At 38.4% G+C, this 21,056-nt stretch overlaps 3 protein-coding genes across 3 annotated transcripts in view; 1 reads left to right on the forward strand and 2 right to left on the reverse strand.

Moving 5' to 3' along the window:
- Positions 1–11,227: 11,227 nt before the first annotated feature.
- LOC148951710 (uncharacterized) lies at positions 11,228–12,168 on the reverse strand. Its single transcript, XM_089088649.1, has 2 exons — positions 12,050–12,168; positions 11,228–11,930 (listed from the first exon to the last, which is right to left on the reverse strand). Exons 1-2 carry the CDS (start codon positions 12,166–12,168, stop codon positions 11,228–11,230), a joined length of 822 nt encoding a protein of 273 aa, XP_088944775.1.
- Positions 12,169–12,216: 48 nt separating this feature from the next.
- On the reverse strand, positions 12,217–12,693 carry LOC148951711 (protein CFDP2-like). Its single transcript, XM_089088650.1, has one exon. It carries the CDS (start codon positions 12,691–12,693, stop codon positions 12,217–12,219), a length of 477 nt encoding a protein of 158 aa, XP_088944776.1.
- A 1,557-nt stretch (positions 12,694–14,250) lies between these two features.
- Positions 14,251–21,056, forward strand: part of LOC148951712 (uncharacterized) — a 142,043-nt gene continuing 135,237 nt past the window's right edge. The window contains exons 1-2 of the mRNA XM_089088651.1: positions 14,251–14,305; positions 14,667–14,848. Of these exons, the coding sequence (XP_088944777.1) occupies positions 14,251–14,305; positions 14,667–14,848 (237 nt within the window). The remainder of the gene's footprint in view (positions 14,306–14,666; positions 14,849–21,056) is intronic.

Raw genomic sequence — 21,056 nt, forward strand, 5'->3', positions numbered from 1 at the left:
GCTATACACCCTTCAAAAAAAACCCTGATATATACATCACTATCAACAACGTAAAACAATAAATAAAAAAAGAAAAGAGAGAAAAAAAGCATGGCACAACCTCCTCCAACTTAGTGCAGCCCCAAAAATAAAAAATAAAAACAAACCATAACTAATTATCAGTTATGCCTATATAACCTAGGATCTGGCTGTCTTGGGGGGGGGGGAGAGGAGCTGCCAGGATGCAATTTCATCAGCAGTTAGTATTACTATCATTATTATTATTATTATTTATTTATTACCTGTCAAAAAAGGTACAAAAGATAGAGTATCAGTAAAAAAAAAAAAAAAAAAAAAAAAAAAAAAAAACATCAAACAAATTACGAAGACAAGATGTGGGAAGAGTATGAATGTGGGAATAAAATGGTATATTTTTTTAAAAATCTGATTTCTGTCTTATAATCTAAATTTATCAAATTATAGCCAAGGAAAGCTTTTGAAGTCTTAGTAGGTTGATCTTATAATGCAGAAATCAGCCAGCAAAAACGGAAGAAATAGATCCCCCATCAATGTTCTTTCCAGATTTAACAATCACTACTGATGCAACTGATGAGGGGCTGAGATCCCCCTTAGAAATTTCAAAAACAGTGAATATCATATTTGGGAAAAGTATGGATAGGGAAATAAAATTGTATATATCTTTTTTAATCTCATTTGTGTATTATAATATAAATTTACCAAATTATGGACAAGGGGGGCTTTTGAAGTATTAGTAAGTTGGTCTTGTAATGCAGGAATTGAACAGCCAAAAAGAAAAGAGGAAATATACCAAAAAGGGCTGAAGATAGGCCTTTCCTATATGAAAAAGTTTGCTAATTTTTTTGTTTTGTTTTGTTTTTTCAAAGTGGCATTATAACAAACTGTTGATAGAAAGTAATTACAAAAATGCAAACTATTCTAACTCTTAGAAATTGACAAGAAGTAAACATTGGAGCTTCAAAACACTATATTAGAGCATAATTGAGGCTCTTGATTCATTTCCAGAGGTTCCATTTATCAAACTCAGCCACTTTCTAAGGTGTCAAAAAGCAGATCATCTCAAGATTTTTCAGCAGATTTATAGGCTCAAATATCTATTAAATGGTGTTATTTTCACCTTTAACACTATCAGAGGGTTTTCTATACAATAAATAAACAATAAAATAATTCCATAAATATACCCTAAACAGTAACTTTCTAAACAGTGGAAGCAAATAAATTACTAAGTTTGAATATGTTAAATTTATATGGAAATAGTTTGATTCTTTAACCAAGGTTGTGCTCGATTTGGAATCTGTGATCCCAGGAACAGTAAGGAAGCATAGTTTTCAATTCTTCTCATATAATTTGTGTTGAAGATTAGATTTATTTAACTGGAGTTGCCTTATAATATTATTACTAATTTATGCTCTTTGCTTGGAAGCAAAACAGCGTCATCTATAATAATTCTTAATAGCGGATTCTAGATTGCGTTCATATTATTAAATTTTACTAATAAGCGAGCAGAAGAGGGGAGTTTCTTGTCGCAAGGGCCGTTGTACCTGCCGGGAGTGTGACTCCCTTAAACTGCGGGGATCAGGTAGCAAGAAACTACGCTTCCCTCGCTTATTAGCTTAAATAGCTCTGTATTACGTCGTAGTTTATTGAACTGGCTCCTCCCCTCGGACTTTGATTTTGCATTACGGATTGTGACGTGGCTGTTGCGATGGGGAGTAATGAGAAATTGGTTTGGAATGCGTTACTGAATTATGCTTTCCGTGCGATAAAAGCTGGTAATCGCTCGGAGGATATAGCGAAAAAAGCAGTCGAGTTTTTCTCAGAGGAAGCAATTGCAATGGCGAAGGAGTTATTGTGGCCCCTAGCAGGAATTACCACACGTGTTACTGCGCGATCGAAGAACACCGATGATATCCTGGACATATTAAAAGTATTTCGGGTTTGTGAAGATAAAAATATCTCGTTGCCGCGGTTTGTGATTTTCGAACCTGATGAAGTTCCGATAATCCCGGGAGAAGTGACGGCTACCCTAACCCGGAAAGTAAACGAATTGTGTGCTAAGTTCGATAGTTACGTGGATTCTAATCCCTCTCCTTCTGTCTCTGCTACGCCTGCGGCAGAAACTAACACGATCATGTCGAAACTGTCATATGCGGTTGTTTTGAAGAATCCCCCGAAAGATCTTTCGAACCCTAGCGCTCGGAAATCCTATTTGGACAGAGTATGTGGTGATATTAGTTCGAACATTGTGGAGCTGAAACCTAGGAAATCTGAATGGAGAGTAGTCTTGAACAACAAGAATGCTGCCGAGTCCCTGGCTGAGGTAGTGGGTAAAAGTGACTCAACTATAAGTGTTAAAGTAAAAACTCCCGCTTTCTTCGGAATAATCCGCCACGTTCCCACTGAAACTTCAGATGACGAACTGCGCTCAGTTGTACCGAACTGTGTTAATGCCGTACAAATTGGTAGTACTCGGTCATTTAAATTACAGTTTGAAAGCAAAGCTCATCTCTTTAACGCAATGAACTCTCCGCCCATTTTTGGTTACGAGCGACTACCCATTACAGAATTTAAATTCTTACCGATGCAGTGCTACAACTGTCAGTCCTACGGACATGCAGCAAAATCTTGTGTAGATCACCCGAAATGTTCAAAGTGCGGTGGAGATCATTCCAGCTCTCGGGACAATCCATGCCAAAATGCCCCCCAATGCGCTCTGTGTGGTTCTTCTCGACACCCGTGCTACAGCTTCCAATGTCCAGTAGCTCAGAAGCTAAATTCTAAACAATGATCGGTGATTCTATACGGGTTGTTTCATGGAACTTAAATGGTGGAGTGGTTGATAAAATGCCACTGTTAGAAGGATTGGTATGTTATAACGATGTACTCTGTGTGCAGGAACACTTCCTCTCGAATCAAGCCGTTAGTCTGCTTGAGCTAAACGATGGCGTCAAAGTATTTGCTACTCCTGCAAAGTCATCGGGCAGGGGAAGGCCGTCCGGTGGAATCGCCATTCTTGTTAGCAGCAGGTTAAATCCCATTCTGTATAAATCTTCAGACTTTTTTGTTGCTGTTAAGGTGCACAAAACTGTTATCCACTCTGTGTACATGCCAACAGACTACAGAGACAGTAAATCAGAAAAAAAATTTAGTGAAGCCTGCAGTAAGCTATCGAGTTCGGTGGGCAGCTGTTCTAGCCAGGGCCTTGAATGTATAGTCGCTGGTGACGTGAACTGTGACTTGACTGATGAGTCTAACGCTCGAGCACAGATCCTCCTATCTTCCTGTGACGGTCTTCGTCTTGCTAACAATGATCTGTGTTTTACTTATATCCATAACTCAGGCTCGACTTCATCTCTCGACTTCATGTTAAGTTCCATCCAATCTCCAGCTTGCGGCAATTCGCACGTAGATCTGAGCGTAAGCGCGTCTGATCACTTTCCAATTATAAACACTTTTCGAGTAATTCCTGCCTCTCCTAACCCCCCAACTAATGAAAAGAAGTGGAAAATCAAAACTAATTGGAGTAAAATTGACCTGGCTACTTATCATTACGTATTGGATGAGATTCTCACAAAGATTAAAGTGCCGTTCCAATTACTACAGCAGAGTGTATGTATTCAAGATGAAGAGAAACAGCTGCTACTAAACATCTACTGTAGTGAAATATCTCACGCACTGTTATCTGCCGAGGCCGCTGCGGTCCCCATTCGTAAAGTCCGAGTGGGAACGGAAATTCCAAAGTGGTCCGAAAACCCTGCTCTAAGTGAAGCTTGTGGTCGTGCAAAATTTTGGCTTAGGCTCTGGAACGAGTGTGGTCGTCCGAAATCAGGTGTTGTAAATGAAGTTCGGCTGTTCAGCAAACGCAAATTTGCTAAGATTTTGTCTAAGCATAAATGTGAAGTGATCGATCAACATAGTCAATTGATAAGTAATGATCCAAATGCTGTGTGGAGATTTCTTAAACGTAATGGTGATCAGAATAGTGTCGAACCTGTGATCTCTGAGCAAGATTGGGTGTCCCACTTTACTTCTGAGTTCTCTCCACCCGAACAAGATCTTGAAGATAAATATGAAGTCGAACTTGATAAGTTCATGGAATTGCCTAGTTCTGGTGTTGGCTACATAGTAACTGTTCCTAATCTGATTCGTGCAATTTCAAAATTAAAAAAGAAACAATCGAAAGGTGTCGACAAGTTGTGTGGGTTGCATCTTGTACATGGTACTGCTGGTCTCCTGAGTCATTTAGAGCTTCTATTCCAAATTATCTTTAATTCTGGTCTCGTTCCCGACGTTTTTGGTACTGGAGTAATTACACCTATTTTGAAAAAAGGGAAAAATCCGTCTGAATGCGTATCTTACCGCCCTATAACTGTTTCGCCGGTTTTATGTAAGCTTATGGAATTGCTAGTTATAGATCATATTGCTTTTCAATGTTCTACCCCCGATAATCAGTTCGGATTTAAAAAAGGTGTTGGTCGCGAGCACGTCCATTATATTCTTGCTAATATATTAATAGAAGCTGATGAACTGAATGAATCCCTTATTCTAGCGAGTCACGATGTTAGACGTGCTTTTGATTCTGGGATACATCCCCAGTTATTAGTGTCTGCTCATAAACGTGGTGTGGACCGATCGGTTATTTTGCCTTTTCGGGATATGTATAAGAAGCTTCGAGTCCAAGTTAAAGTCCCGTCTCCTAACGGGCCGATTGTATTGCCAAAAGCTATTCCGGTTAGAAAGGGCATTAGGCAGGGTGCAATTTCGTCACCCCGGTTGTATAATAATAGTGTTCTCGAGGCCCAAAAGTTAGTGCAAATGAGATGCATTTTCAGAGGTTTGGATGTAACATTACTTAATTACTCAGATGATATTTTTAATTTAAGTAGATGTTTGTCTCGTATTGAAGAAAATTTTCAGATTCTAGATGATGCTTATAGAGAGATAGGCCTATCTTTTAATGCAAGTAAAAGCGAGATTGTTGCTTTCAATAGGAGAAATGCAGATTGTATAGATCTTGCTGTCAAATTTGGTGCTCAAGAGGTTCCACTGTCTGACTCCATAATGTACTTAGGAATGCCTATAGGTCATAATATGGCATCTACACGTGCTCGCCAAATAAGTAATTTCGCAGAAAAGGCACGTAAGGCTTACGGGGCGCTATCTTCAACTAAAGTGAAATATAATCGACAAATTCGAGCTAGGCTATATAATGCACTGGTGATCCCACACTTTCTGGCTTTATCACCGTTTTGGCATATATTTAGTGTTAGTGATAAAAGAAACCTTCGATCACTTTTTTACAAATATGCAAAATTTCTTTTAAATACCCCACCGTGGGTTAAAAATTCCAAGATGTCTGCAAGGTTCGGTATCACAGATCCGATTGCTGCTGTGACGAAACGTCGTTCTGAATTTTTGGGGTCGCTTGGGCCTAGTAGTCTGGCCAATGCAATTCGTCCTTAGTGAGTTTTTGTAATAATGTCTTTATTTATTGGCGGTGTATCGTAACGTTTGTTTTTGTTTTTGCAGTTAAGTGTTTTTTTTGTTTTTTTTTTATATACTCCATTCGTGCCATTTGTGGTTTTGTATCGAGTGGGTGAATAAAATTATCTATCTATCTATCTAATAATAATTCCATAAAATAAACCAATGTTTATCTTAAAAGTAGTTGATAAATGATTTAGATCCCAATTTGGATTAGGGAACAAAAACAATAGTACTCTGGATGTTTTTGAGACATGTGATCTTTAGCCTGTAGAGATTCCTAAAAATTGAAATCCTTGAATTTCAATAACCTTTCTGTTCAGAATGAACAAATTAAATGATTAAATTTTAGCTTTTCAAAATGTATCCAACTTTGTTTATATTTGGCTATTAAATGTGAATACTAGCATATATGGACTAGGTTATAGAAAGGGCCTGATTTTGTTATCTAATTTGTTTTAATTGTTAAAAATTTGTAATTTTTATTTTCTTGTTGTTAAACATATTTAATAAGGATTTTATCAACCAAAAAGGGACATTTTTATGCAGTAAAACTTCTTAAAAAGAAGAAAATTATAATTAAACTAACTGAAAATGCTTGTTGTATTTTCACTCTTTCAAATTTGTTTGATATATTTGCTTGTCCCTTTTTGACTAGATTCTAAAATCTTGCTTGCAGCAGTAGCTGCAACCTAGTAAAGAGCAAACCACAGGCCATAGTGACTAAAAGTTAAAAAGCTTGTTTTGAAAAAAAACTGCCTAGTGAAAAAAAATCGCCATCTGACACTGACTCAGGAACGGTAACTATTATTTCGGTTTGTCTTAAAAGTAAAAGTTTATTGCAAAAAGAAATTTATGGTAATTTCGAAAAAAGCCTGAAACCCCTTGAAAATGGTGTCAGGTCAAAATGAAAAGTTTGCCATTGGAATCAGCATGGTTGATAACACTATACAGGGAAATTACAGTCCCCTACCTTGAACAACAAGGAAAATCATCTTCTTGCATGGTTAGCACTGATGTTTCACCTGTTTGTTTTTGTTTTTTTTTCAGCAGGGCTTGCGGGTTACCAGAGCATCATAGAGAGATGCTTAATTGGTCATTCAAAATCTATTTCTTGTATCTACGTGCTTTTTATAAGTTTCTCCATCTGCAAGTGCCATATGGGACAGAAATGGCACTTTTTGTACCATTTCTCAAGGTGTAGGGCTAGCAGGCTGCCAGAACAATAAGAACATCTTAGACAGATTTTTAATTCTCATATAAAAGATTTTGTTCATATCTACGTCCTTCATATAAATTCCACCATAAGCAAGTTCCAAATAGCACTAAAAATGGGACTTTTGGTGCCATGTCTCAAGTGGAAAAGCTGGGGCTAGTGGGCTACCAGAACTTTTTACAGTGAGATTTAATGGCTCATTTGAAAGCTATTGCTCATAGCTAAGTGTTTTTTATAGATTCCACCATCTGCAAGTGCCATATGGCACAAAGATGACACTTTCTGTGCTATTTCTCAAGAGATGGGGCTAGCAGGCCAGCAAAACATCATAGACAAATGTTGAATAGCTCAAATTAAAACTATTTCTCATATCTACGCTTTTCCTATAAATTCCACAATCTGCAAGTTCCAAACGACGCCAAAATTGACACTATTGGTGCTATGTCTCAAGTGGAAAAGCTGGCGCTAGTGGGTTACCAGAACTTCTTAGAGAGATGTTTAATGGCTAATTTAAAAGATATTGCTCATATCTACGTGCTTTTTATCAGTTCTACCATCCGTAAGTGCCATATAGCACTAAAAACGGTAATTTTGGTGACAATTCTCAAGTGGAAAAGCTTGGAATTATAAATAGTATGGTTGTAATAATTATAGTCTGAAACCATTAACTGGAGATTTAAAAGAACCATCCCGTATACTCCCCCTCCCAGTCCCAATAGTAAGTCTCATTAGTCCATTGGGAGAATTCACTGTGAATTCTTTAACACAGTCAGCCAATGTTTAGGCTTGCAAAATTATTTTTAAAATATTGAATGTTCTTAAGAGAAAGAAATCCATAGTAATAAAAAATAATTGGATCTCGAAATTCCAAATGACTATTCCTTGATGTACCCCCCTCCCCTTCTCCTGTTTGCCAAAGTTCAGCTTCACCAAATATAGCTTTTATAGTTTATAGTTTCACTCTTTATAATAGAAACTTTTATTAACTCAATAGCCAATTACAAATGTATTTGCTCAATAAGGTCCGATAACTATACTTTTGGTGATGACGTAACTCTCCATAGTCTTTGGGAAAAGGGCTGTAAGTTACAAACATAGGGAAATATAATTATTTGGTTTATTTGTACTAGTTTTATTGATATATGTTAAATAGACCGTGAAGCAATAATTTTTGTTCGTTTTAAGTTTCAACCTTGCTCTTTACTTCCCTCAAAAAACTTAGTTTTTTTAAAATTAATCCTTTGTCAGAAACCTATCTGTAGAGATGTCCAAAATGCAATTGTATCATTTATTGATGCCCTTCCCATTAATAAGCCTGGTTGAAAGGGGCTCAAGCCAGAAATCTGGTGGTTTACATAAGTCCCATACATCCTCATGAGACGTCTTGGAATGGCCACTCCTTCCAATCTGAAAAGCTTGTGGCATATTCTAAGACACTATAGTGTCCCAGATGAAATAGTCAAAATCACTGAGGACATGTACAACCAATTCAAAAGTCAAATACTGACCACTGGTGGGCTCTCTGGTGAGTTCCCAACAACTTCCAGAGTCCTGCAAGGATGCATCTTCTCGCCGCACTGGTTTAGCTTGTTTCTGCATGCCATCCTCTCCCTGATACCCGTCGAATATGGAGCCAGAATAGGAGGAATCCTAATTGACAAACTAGCATATGCGGATGATATTGACCTGATGTCCACTACCAATAAAGAACTCCAGAGTCAGGCTGACTACATCTCCCAAGCAACGAAGCCGTTTGGTATGCAGATTAACGCAAACAAGACAAAATCATGGTCACATCACAACAGGAGTTAACAAACCCCCCTCGATAGTAATAGACAAAGAACAAGTGAGAACAGTCGATAAATTCCTTTACCTTGGCAGTCTTTTGAATGCTGAGAACTGCCACACTGTCGACATTAAACACCGCCTCGGTCTTGCCAGCTCTAGCTTCAAAAGACTATCAAAGATTTGGAAATCTAGCCACCTTTCGAACCATTTGAAAGTGCATCTATTCAACAGTCTGATCATACCCATTGCTTTGTATGGGTGTGAAAGTTGGACATTAAAAGCTTAAAACGACAATCCCCGCCTCTGTTCTTGGCGAGTATCAAGCTGACTTTCGATCGGGATGATCAACTATTGACCAAATCTTTACTGTGCGTCAGCTGATGGAACAGTTCATCAAGTTTAATAGAGACCTCTATCAGCTCTTTATTGACTTCCGACAGGCCTTTGACCTAATTAAATAAAAAAAAACAAGTTTTTTAAACTGAAAGTAAGGAGCGACATTAAAACTTAAAACGAACAGAAATTATTCCGTATATGAAAGGGGCTGTCCCCTCCTCAACGCCTCGCTCTTTACGCTAAAGTTTTTTATTGTTTTAAAAAATAAAGTTGTGAGACACAGTCAAACTTTAGCGTAAAGACCGAGGCGTTGAGGAGGGGCAGCCCCTTTCATATACGGAATAATTTCTGTTCATTTTAAGTTTTAATGTCGCTCCTTACTTTCAGTTTAAAAAACTTGTTTTTTTTTTATTTAATTTTTGTTCGTTTTTTAGTTAATGCAGCTTTTATTTACATAAAAATTTTAATTTTCTTTGGCTAAATGGGTGTCTTTACAAATTAAATTAAGTAAATAACTTCTATATTCGTGTATTTTTCTTCTGGCAAAAAATACAAAGTTGCAGATCTTTGCAGATATGAGCTTGAAACCTATGTAATAGGGTTTTTTGATACGCTGAATCTGACGGTGTGATTTTCATTAAAATTCTTTCACTTGTAGGGAATGTTCCCCCCCCTCTTTAAAAAATCAAGTAAATTTTCTCAGGCTCGTAGCCTTTGATGAGTAATACTAAACTTAATAAAATTTATATATTTAGAATCAGCATTATAAACACATTCTTTCGATACATTTATTGACATCAAAATTCCGTTTTTAAAAGTTTCGATTACAATTGAGCCCCATCGCTTGTTTTTTATTGTTTTTTTTATTACGCATATGTTATTACGTATATGAGGGGGGTCTCCCCTTAGTCAATACCACGCTCTTTACGTTAAAAGTTAAAAAAAAATTTGATTCACAAACCCCTGAATCACAAAGGTTTAATTAGAATAGATAGCTCTTTTGAAAGCACTAAAAAAAAAACTGTAGCGTAAAGAGCGAGGTATTGACTTGGGGAGAACCCCCTCACATACGTTATAATTTCTGTTGGTTTTAAGTTCTAATATTCCTTCTTACATTTCAGTTGAAAAAACTTTTTTTTTTATTTAATTTCTGCTCATTTTTTAAATAATGCTTGGAAATCTGTCGCCCCCTTTATAGACCTATCTCTAATCCCAAAGAAACATCCTCTAGAGAAATATTATCCAGAGTAATCGCCTCCTCTAGCCCCCCCCCCGCCCGCAAAACTCCTTCCGGAAAATGGGTGTATACTTCCCAAAAACCAAAAAATAATTCTGGCAAGTCCGGCGCCCCCTTCATGGCAATTTCCCTTCCCCCAAGAAAACTTTCTTCATGAACAGATCCTCCAACAGACCCACCGCCCCCCCCTGCCCGCCCACTCCCACAAACAAAAACGCCTGAAAACTTCGGTATACGTCTGACTACCGAAACATATATGTTAACAGGGGGTAAAGATCAGAACTTTTGACCCTCCCTCGGGGTACATAGGAGTATTAAGTCATCATAAAAGACATATTTATCATATTTTTGAACATGCTGAACAAAATGGCTATCTAAAAGTTTTGATCGGGTGACTTTGGGAAAAAATAAGCGTGGGAGGGGGCCTAGTTGCTCGCCTTTTTTTTTGGTCACTTAAAAAGGGCACTAGAACTTTTAATTTCCGTTCCAATGAGCCCTCCCACGATATTCTAGGACCACTGGTTCGATACGATCACCCCTGGGGAAAAAAAAACAAAAAAAACAAACAAACAAACAAATAAACACGCATCTGTGATCTTTCTTCTGGCAAAAAATTTAAAATTCCACATTTTTGTAGATAGGAGCTTGAAACCTCTACAGTAGGGTTCTCTGATACGCTGAATATGATGGTGTGAATTTCATTAAGGTTCTATATATTTTAGGGGGTATTTCCCCCTTTTTTTGTAAATAAGCCAAATTTTCTCAGGCGCGTAACTTTTGATGGGTAGCACTAAACTTGATGAAAGTTATATATTTGAAATCAGCATTCAAATCTGATTCTTTTGATATATCTATTGGTATCAAAAACCCGTTTTCTAGAGTTTCGGTTACCATTGAGCCGGGTCGCTCCTTACTTACAGTTCGTTATCACGAACTGTTTGATATGGAGGAAAGGCTTGTGGCATATTCTAAGACACTACTGTGTCCCAGATGAAATAGTCAAAATCACTAAGGACACGTTACAAACCTTTACAGCTGACGCACAGTAAAGATTTGGTCAATAGTTGATTGTCCTGATTGAAAGCCAGCTTGATACTTGCCAAGAACAGAGGCGGGGATTGCTTGAATTCTGCAGAGCAGGATCTTGGTCAGGAGTCTGGTTTGGTGGCTGATACATGTCCTGTAGACCAGGTGGCTGATACAAGACTGTGGTATAGGTTGACAACACCTTCTGAACCAACATTTATCAGTTCAGCAGTGACAGTGTCTGGCCCCAGAGCTTTGCTTCGCCTTAGGGATTCTATGGCCGCTTTGGTCTTGCTTCTAATTGGGGGTGGAGGGGGGTCTCGATCCTTGATCAGGAAGGAGTTTAAGACATTTGGGTCGGTCATCACTTCAGGGTTCAGTTTCTCCTCTGAGTAATCCTTCCATCGTTCGAGCTTCGTCTTGGCATCATTGATGTCATTCCCCTGCTTGTCTAGGACTACGGGCGTTGAGGGATCTTTTTTGAAGGATGCCTTGCTGACTGTTTTGAAGAGCTTGTGACTGTTGCCTTTCATGAACTGGGTTTCACAGTCCTTGCACTTTTCGGCGATATGGTTGCGGAATGCCTTCCTGATTTCACGCTCAACTTTCTGTTTGTGATGTGTGTAGGTATCTCGGCTGTTTCGGTCAGATTTGTTGTTATGTAGGCGTTTCTGGTCACATAATTGAATTATTTCATCAGTGATCCAAGGCTTTTCGTCTTTTGCTTTTCTACCAAGGATGTCGCTTGAAGTCTCGTGGATTGCAGAGGTAGCATGTTCAGCCAAGCGATCGATTTCTTCGGGAGTTGCGAGCGGAGTGAATGTACTCAGGATGTCACGCACATTGTAGACAGGCTAGAGTTGTATGTGGCTTTTTTGGTGGGGTCTCGGAGGAGTTCTGTTCGGAATCATGGGATTTTTGTGGTTTTTGGGAGACATTTTAACCTCAGCTTGAGTTTGGACATCAGGAGTGTGTGGTCTGAGTCAAAATCTCCACCGGGGAGTGAGACAGTGTCCATTACAGATGACTTCCAATGTTTAGATGTCAGGACGTAGTTGATCATATTTTTGGTGGCTCCATCAGGGGATCTCCATGTTACGTTTCGGCGGTGTCAGTGCTTAAAGGCGGTATTGGTGATGTAGAGTTCATTCTCCCTGCAGAAGTCAATAAGCCGTTCTCCCCTTGCATTAAGACGGCCATGTCCGTGTGGGCCCATGACACCTTCCTTACCCGCATGGCAACTGCCAACTATCGCATTAAAGTCGCCCAACATGATAAGTATATCATTTTTGCGGATCTGGTCAGTGATGCTTTGTAGCTGGAAGTAGAATTGGTCGCAATCCTCTTCACTTCTGGCTGAATCCGGAGCATATATCTGGACGACTGAGAGATTTTTGGTGGGCCCTTTCAGGCGGATGGCCGCTATTCTTTCCGATACAGGAGTGAAGGGCATTAATGACCTTTTGGCGGCCCGAGAGAGGATGAAGCTGACACCCTGCCGATGAACACCATCACTACGTCCCGACAGTAAGAAAGTGGTTCCAAGGATGTTTTCATCTCCGATTTGAGGAAGGTGCGTTTCAGACATTCCGACTATATCCCACTTGTATCTATCAATCTCTTTCAACACCAGATCAATTTTGCTAGGTTTAGCTAAAGTCCGTGTATTTAGTGTACCAATATTGAGAGTGTTTTACGCCGATATTAAATTCTCATCCGCCTGGGAGTCGTCCTAGGCCTATGATGGTCGTCGGCTTCCCCGTACGTGGTAGCAAATTCATTATAATTATTCACATTCTTTATTAGCATCAAATCGCAAAGGTCGTCGGTTTCCCCAGACGCGGTAGCACTTCTACTTTGATCTTTTGAGCCTGTGTTCATATTTTGAAAAGATATGGTTTCTTGGCTGATTCATTGACGGCGGCAAGCCACTCCTCTCCGTCAACTTGCAGATGGCGTTGTCCAATTCTGGATCTTCCGCCCTTTCGCAATTGCCCTCCTGAAGAGGATCCTCCGACGATGGTATCCTGCAGTACCATACAATTTAACCCATTGCTGGAAATTTTTTGTAACTAGCGGGACGTGTCCACACGCTGGTGGGCCCTGCTCAGTGTGCGTCAGAGCTTCTTCCTCCTCCGCCTGTATTTATGACCCCCAGGCGAGGGTACCCCAGTTTCAATTATGGATCCCCAGGGGCTAGGTCTCCCCATTGTCTGCGCCTCCCTTTATGGAGGTACCCTACATATCTGTAGGACATTCCCCTATCCACCACCTGGGAACGCGCTGAGTGGCCTGGGGAGGGCCCCTACTGAGAATGTGACTCAGTAGATGAAATTGGTGGTTTATAATGATAATATTAATTTTATTTTCATCCTCTTTATAAACATTAAAAATGCACCAAGTAGGAAATAAAGGAAAAAAGAAAATACACAAACAAACAATACAACATAAGAAGTTTGGAACATCAAAAGATGAATTTATATAACATTCAAACGAAACCACAACTGGAAAATTAAAAAGTGAAAATACCAATGCTGAATACCAATTAGATAAAGCCATAATTAGGAGGAAATCAATGATATGTTCTCTATGATTTTGGAATATTAACAAGAGCTTTTACAGTTTCACAGCAATATAAAAACTCTGTATTTTCTAGTGATGTAAGTATTCCTAAACCAAAGGGGAAGACCAAGGACCAATTTACAATATCTTAAGAACTGTCTGTGGACAGCAAGGTATTCAGTTTTGTTAAAAAACTTCCAATGTAATAAGAAATAAGACATAAGATATATATGTAATAAGAAATATATGGGGTAAGAGCCTTCCTCAGCAATACTTATCACGCTGCCGTTTTTATTTTTGCATGCATACCATAAGTCTTTCGAAGTTTTCTGTTTGATTTATCCTAGATTTATATCCATAAGTTTGAAGATTAAAATTTTGTCTGAAATTTAGGAGCTAAGAAATCTTTTGGTAGAAAACACTTCATGGTCTATACCCTTTATAGGACATTTTAGTATGGAAAAAACGTGTAGCCACATTGTAGAGAACATGGTTTTTTGTTTTGTAGTTGTATGTTTGCTCTCCCTAAATTCATCCCATGTATGCTGTGACCAAATGGGCGAGGTAACACCCACCTCCTAATATGAATATTCCGATGCCCCCTGCCCCAAAAGCATTGACTGTGTGCATTTGTGAATGTAATACAATTTGACATTAAAGTACAGATGTTTCAAAACTATGGGACAATTCGATTCTGGTAGAGGGAATAGTCTGTAGAATACTGGAGGAGGGGGGTGAAGAAACAAAAGATCTTCTGATGTTGTTGAATCTAATATTCCAGCACCTAGCTGCAGAGGCATTAAAGCTCATGCTATATGTCATATAGCTAAAATAATCGTAGGTGTATGGTCTAAGACAAAAACTGAGAGGTGTGTTATAAGGTAAGGGAGTAAAACTGATTGAAATAGGAAAATTACTGCCATTTTCATTACTTATAAAGCAGAAGCAACCCCAAACATCTCAAACTGTTATTAGATGAGTTTTTTTTCTCTTTCTTAGATCTAAAAGATCCAGTGTACCAAAGGTCCGGAAATGGAAACGGGCTATTAACAGTAGCTCAAATTGATAAACCTGTAGTACATGGTGTAGCTGCAAGTCGAAGTCCTAGTCAAGCTGTGGCATTACTAACACCATTTTCTCATCCCAGCAGTAATGCCCGACCTCTGAAACAAACTGCCAAGGTAATTTCATTACATGCTTCCTTTCATATGAGCAAATATTGGCAATTCTTTCCATTCTTCAATAGTTGCTTGTAACCTTGGATGTGGATCAACAAATAGTAAATAGATCATAATGCCCAAGTTTAAAAAAGGCTTTGTTACAAAAATATAAAGTAGATTAAAGGGTAAATTAAATGCAACTAAGTGTGAGGGTTCTATTTAAAGCTTTAAATTTACCAGTACCGTACTAGGGCATTTTTTTTTCCAAGAACCATAGCCAGGGTTCTTCTGCAGGTCATTGTTTCCTGTTTTCTGAACTTTCGTTTCTTTGGTAATGACAGGCCTACTATTGACCAGTTTTATGGAAGCGAATTCATCATTGCAGGAATTATTTTGTCTCATGAAAAGGACTCACACTACCCCCAAAATGGGAATAAAATACAATCAGTAAATTTACCATGTTGGGGGATAATCATGACGCACCTGAATGAGCAACACTTTTACTATGTAATAAACTGAAATACCAACAACAGAAATTAGCATACCCTCCCGTACCCCGAAAAAAGAAAAAAAAAACAAATCATAAGTTAATTTATCATCATTATGCCATCATATTTTAAAGATGTAGGCTATTTCTTACAAAGATCACTTTCTTATCTAGCAAATTGTGTACAAACCAAAACATTTTACCCCTAGATCTTAGTTCCTCCAGTGCCATCTTCCTATTTTGGGATGAGACTCGTCTGGATGGCTCTTCTGTCATGTTCTTATGGCCTATGGAGGGTGTTCTTTGGTCTTACTTGTTGATGGGCGCATTCTGATCGCCAGTGGAGGAGAGTTTTAGGAAGTCTATGATCTGGCATACAGAGAATACGTTGAAGTTATCGTCATCTTCGTTGTCTCACAATGGAGGCGTTGTCTGGTTGGCCTGTGCGAGTACGGATCTTGTCGTTGCTGACATGGTCTCTCCAGCTGACCCTTAGGATCCGGCAAAGACAGTTATTTTCAAAGACAGTAAGACGTTTCTCCCTTTCCGCGGTTAGCTTTAGGCATTCCATGGAGTAAATCAGAACAGACAAAAATTGCTCTGGAACAGTCTGAATTTCAGCTTCTGTGAGTATACGGATTTCCAAACTGGTAAAAGTCTCTGAAATGCTGCATTGGCTAGGGCTATTCTGGTGAGTAATTATTTTTCAGAATTGCCACTGGAAGTTACTGTACTACCTAAGTACTTGAAGTCTGTCACCTGTTTGACCTCTTTATCTCCTAGCTGGATTCCTATGGGTTAACTGCTAATTGACGTAGCTTTTGTCTTTGGATTGTTGATGCGTAGTCGAACCGTTTAGCTTTCTTCGCGAGTTTATTCAGGAATATTTGAACGTTTTGCTTGTTGGCTTCTATTGGCCCAGCTTCATCAGCAAAATGGACAAAGAAACTTTCCTACAGTTCGGATGCCATGTCTGTTTATTTGTCTAAAGATTTAGTCTACAACTAGGACAAAGAGAAAAAGTTACAGGACACAGCCTTCCTTGTCGCCAGTCATCACTTTGAAGTAGAGCGTGCTGCTATCACAGGTTTTAACACGGTATTCTGTTTTTTCGTACATGACAACTTTTAGAAGGACTAGCTTCTCGGGAATGCCGTAGAACCGTAAGACTCCACAGAGTTTGACGATGCACAGAATCAAACGCTTTCTTGAAGTCTACGAAGAGTATGTACAATTCTTTATAAGCAACTTATAAATAATTCGGGTACAAATTGAAAGATATGTGTTTAAAATCGCTAGAGTTAGAAAATTATAGAATGTATGAAGAGCCGGAAGAGATAAAAGAAAAATTGACGGAAGTGATAAATAAAATAGTAATAGAACAATTCTTAGAAAATACCCATCCAAGTATGAAAATGTACCTAAAAGAGAAAAACCCACAAACAATTGAAAAAATGTCCGAATTAGCAGACAGGCACACTGAAATTAGGAGGGAGGCATTCCCACAAAGAACAAGGTTAGGAGGAAATGGTAGGAAAGTATACCGTACACAGAAAATAAAAAGAAAGCTAGCCAAATATGAGAAACGCAAGGATAAGTAATAAGCTACCGCTGTCACTTAAGTGGCCACTATAGCCTAAATTACCCAAATAAAGACGGTAGAAAAAACAACCGAAAACAGAAACAGTATGGCGTTCCCCTATTATAACTATAATAAACAAGGACATTATGCCTCAGATTGCCATAGCGCGAAAAAAAATTACGAAAATAATTTTTGAACAAGGGACGATGGGGCAAACGGAAGACAGGACAATCCAAAAAACGGTCGATCCCGAGAGAATTTGAAAAAGTCTCAAATGTATGAGAGAACTGCGTGGGTTAAAAGCCCTGAGAATATGAAAACTTGCTCATTTGCAGAATCACACAAAGTATGTGGCGAACTAAATGGTAAATAGGTAGAAATAGCTATTGATTCCTGCAGTGACCAAACCTTTGTACGGGAAGACTTGATAAAGAAAACCGACATAAATTAAAAAAATGATGTTGGCATCGCTATGCTACTAAGGAGAAGAACATAAGTGTAAGACAGCTAAGGTCATAATAGAAAGAGCCAATAAAAAGGGAAATACGGGTTAAAAGGAATTAAAAGTAGGGGTTATACCTACTCTTACAGTTGACGTTTTATTAGGGGGAGATTTCGGAAATATCGAAAACTTTCTTGCACTAAAAGCAACCTCAATGATAAAAAGAGTAAATGCGGTGACACGAAGTCAACAAAAAAATAAAGGGGAGGCTGTGCCGCTCTCTAAGGAAAATGATGATCAGAATATACAAAACCCATTTCAATTTAACGACGAGATGTTCATAAAAAATGCGAAACTAAAAAAACCGAAAAGCCAAAAAAGGGCAGACAAAAAGGAATATAACCATAAACAAGAGAAATTATTGACCATTGAAAGAGAAGAAGAGGAAACCAAAGATGAACTAACAGAAATACTCGGGGTAACCACCGAAAAATTGACAGAATTACAAATAAATGATAGAGATTGCAGAAAAACAAAACTAGCATTAACGAATCAAAAGAATCCACAGTCTAAACAGTTTTCCAGTAATGGATATCTGCTTTACTAAATAATAGAGACTGGGAAGAACCCTAGAAACTTACAACTTTTGGTACCGCATGAACTGAAAAAAGCGGCAATAAAATTGTCTCACTCAAGACCAACGGGGGGACACATGGGATCCCAAAGAACAAGAGATAGAGTCTTGCAGCGTTTTTGGTGGAAAGGATTAAGAAGGGATATTATCATCTTTTGTAGAAGATGCAAAGATTGTCAATTAGTCGCATACAAAAAACAAATGAAAAAGTTCCAATGAAAAAAAACGCCAATTTTTGGCAGATCGTTTGAGAGAATTTCAATAAACATTGTAGGCCCAATCCTCGAACCTCGTACAGGAAAGAGATTCATTCAAGTTATTAATGATCTGGCTCTGAGATCCTCAGAAGCTATCCCAATATGGAGAGTGGAATTACCAAAAATCACAGAAGAACTAACAAAATATGTCTTACGTCACGGAATCCCGAAGGAAATTTTAACAGATAAAGGAACCAATTTCATATTGACATACATTCGAAAATTATACGAAATTCTTGGCACTAAGCAAGTGTTAACTACTCCATTCCATCCTCAGGCAAATGGAGTGACAGAAGGATTTAACAGAACCCGAATTAGTATGTTGAGACGTTTTGTAAGAGATGATGTAAACCAATGGGACAAGATGCTTCCTTATGTCCTTTTTGCATACAGAGAAACTCCACACGAAGCTACAGGGTTCTCGCCATTTGAATTACTATATGGGACAAACCCGAGGGGGGTGTTAAATATTTTAAAGGAATCATGGGAGAACAAGGAGAAAAATGAAGAAACAGTGATAACCCACTTACTATCACTGCGATAAAAGATGCATAAATACCTTGGAATCGCAAAGCAAGCATAGGGGGAATACGCAGAGAAAACAAAAACATGGTACGATAAATCCGCCCGAATGCGCGAATTCACGGAAGGCAATGAAGTCCTCATATTGCTACCGGACGGAAATAATAAATTGGAAGTAAGATAGAAAGGACCATTTAAGGTGAAAAAGAAAATGAATGATGTAAATTATATGATACAATTAGATGGAGCAAAGAAAAGGGAAGAAGCTCACCATGTGAATTTATTGTGGAAATTTAATAAGCAAAATGAGAAGGGAAACCTCAAAGTTTCATAGGAGCGCGGCCTCTTGATTTTAACCTCAGAAAATGACCAAGAAAGTGCCCCTTTTGATCCAAAAGACCCAGCAGAAACACATATAAATCCCATTGAAAGAGTTTCGTCAGATACACATATGAGCCAAGCTCAGAAATACCTATCAAATCAATTGTTCATGGGATTTTCAGATGTACTAACAGACCGAATCGGAAAAACAAAAAATGTGGTACATAAAATACCAGTAAAAACAACAAACTGTTAAAGTACTGACAATAGAGAACATTGGAATCTAAAACAATGTACGCAAAACCTGGAAGAAAATATATAATTGATTTAGGGGTTTTACAGCCATTCACCTAAAAGCAATCGGCGCCATTTGTTTTAGTCTTAAACAAGGATGGCTTCATTCGGTTTTACGTGGATTGTAAAAAACTGAATAATATTTCCGAATCAGACGCGTACCCAATACCAAGAATGGCTGAAATTCTAGAGTCAGTTGGCTCCGCAAAATTTATATCAATTTTAGATTTGAGAAGGGGATATTGGCAAGTAAAGATGCAACCTGAAGTTTCAGCAAAAACAGCTTTTATTACGCCTTTTGGGTTATACCAGTTTAGGTATATGCCTTTTGGACTAAAAGGGGCACCAGCAACATTCCAAAGACTATTAGATTGTATCTTAAAATCATTACCATATACAAAAGCCTACTTGGATGACATTATAGTATTTTCAAACTCGTTCAATGAACATATAACTCATATGGAACAAGTATTGACCAGGCTGAGGAGAGCAGGATTAACCCTGAATGTAGAAAAATGTAAATTGGTACAGTCAGAGACAGAATACCTGGGACACAAAATAGGGAACGGAATTATAACCTCATTAAGAGAAAATACAGAAAAAATTAAAAGCGCAGCAGTCCCAAATACAAAGAAAAAAGTTCGGTCATTTTTGGGGTTGGCAGGATATTATCAAAAATTCATACCAAATTTTGCAATGATTGCTACACCGGAGTTAACAAGGAAGGGGGCCGTAGACCCCGTTAAATGGTCAGAAATTGAACAAAATGCATTTAATACACTGAAAGATGCTCTTTGTAGCGAAAGGATACTGAGAAATCCTGATTCCTCATCACCATTTGTGCTACAAACTGGAATTTCAGACTATAAATTACTGGCAGTTTTATCTGAAAATTTTTGAGGATGTGGAACACTCAATTACACTTAGACCAATAAACTTTTCCAAGAAGAACGGAACTATTGCATGATTGAAAAACAATGTCTTGCTATAATATACGCAGTCAAAAAACTCGACTATTATGTATATGGACGAAAATTTACATTAGTGACAGATCCCAACCCATTGAAATGGCTAAATATAATGAAGCCAGATAACCGAAGATTGGCACGATGGGCCCTGTGCCTACAAGAATACGAGTTCGAAATAAAATCAAGACCGGGGACAGATAACGCGAACGCTGACGGCATGTCCCGATTGGAATAAAGTTATATGGAAATTAAAAAAAAAAAAAAATGTTGGATGGGCTGTGCCTTGAAAACATAAATAATAGGGAGAAAAATAAAATGTTGGATGGGCTGTGCCTTGATAACATAAATAATAGGGGGAAAAAGAGGTCAAAGATCAATGGACAATAAAACAAGATAGTTACAAAATAAAGATAAACGACCTACAACAGGTTGGGGGAAAGTCGGGAGATATTGAATTTCGAATTAGATTGGGAAAAATTGGAAAGGAATCCGATGTTGTTCTGATCAACTCAAAAGAGGGATTGTTTTTTTATGAGGGGAGGAATCCCTTGTGCAAGATCCCCTGCAGGAAGTCGTGGAAGATAACCCTTTTTCTCAATGCACAACTGGCGGATTAGTTGTGACCCCTGTTAACGAGATTTTGCCTCTCTGATCAGGAGTCCTTGGTGGATACTCTCTCCCAGTCACTTCATATTTCGCCCCAACCTTTGTCCAGTAATCCT

This window comes from Artemia sp. Qi Xiang Cuo, chromosome 5 (genome assembly GCF_049724085.1).
Source record: "Artemia sp. Qi Xiang Cuo chromosome 5, ASM4972408v1, whole genome shotgun sequence".
Lineage (NCBI taxonomy): Eukaryota > Metazoa > Arthropoda > Branchiopoda > Anostraca > Artemiidae > Artemia > Artemia sp. Qi Xiang Cuo.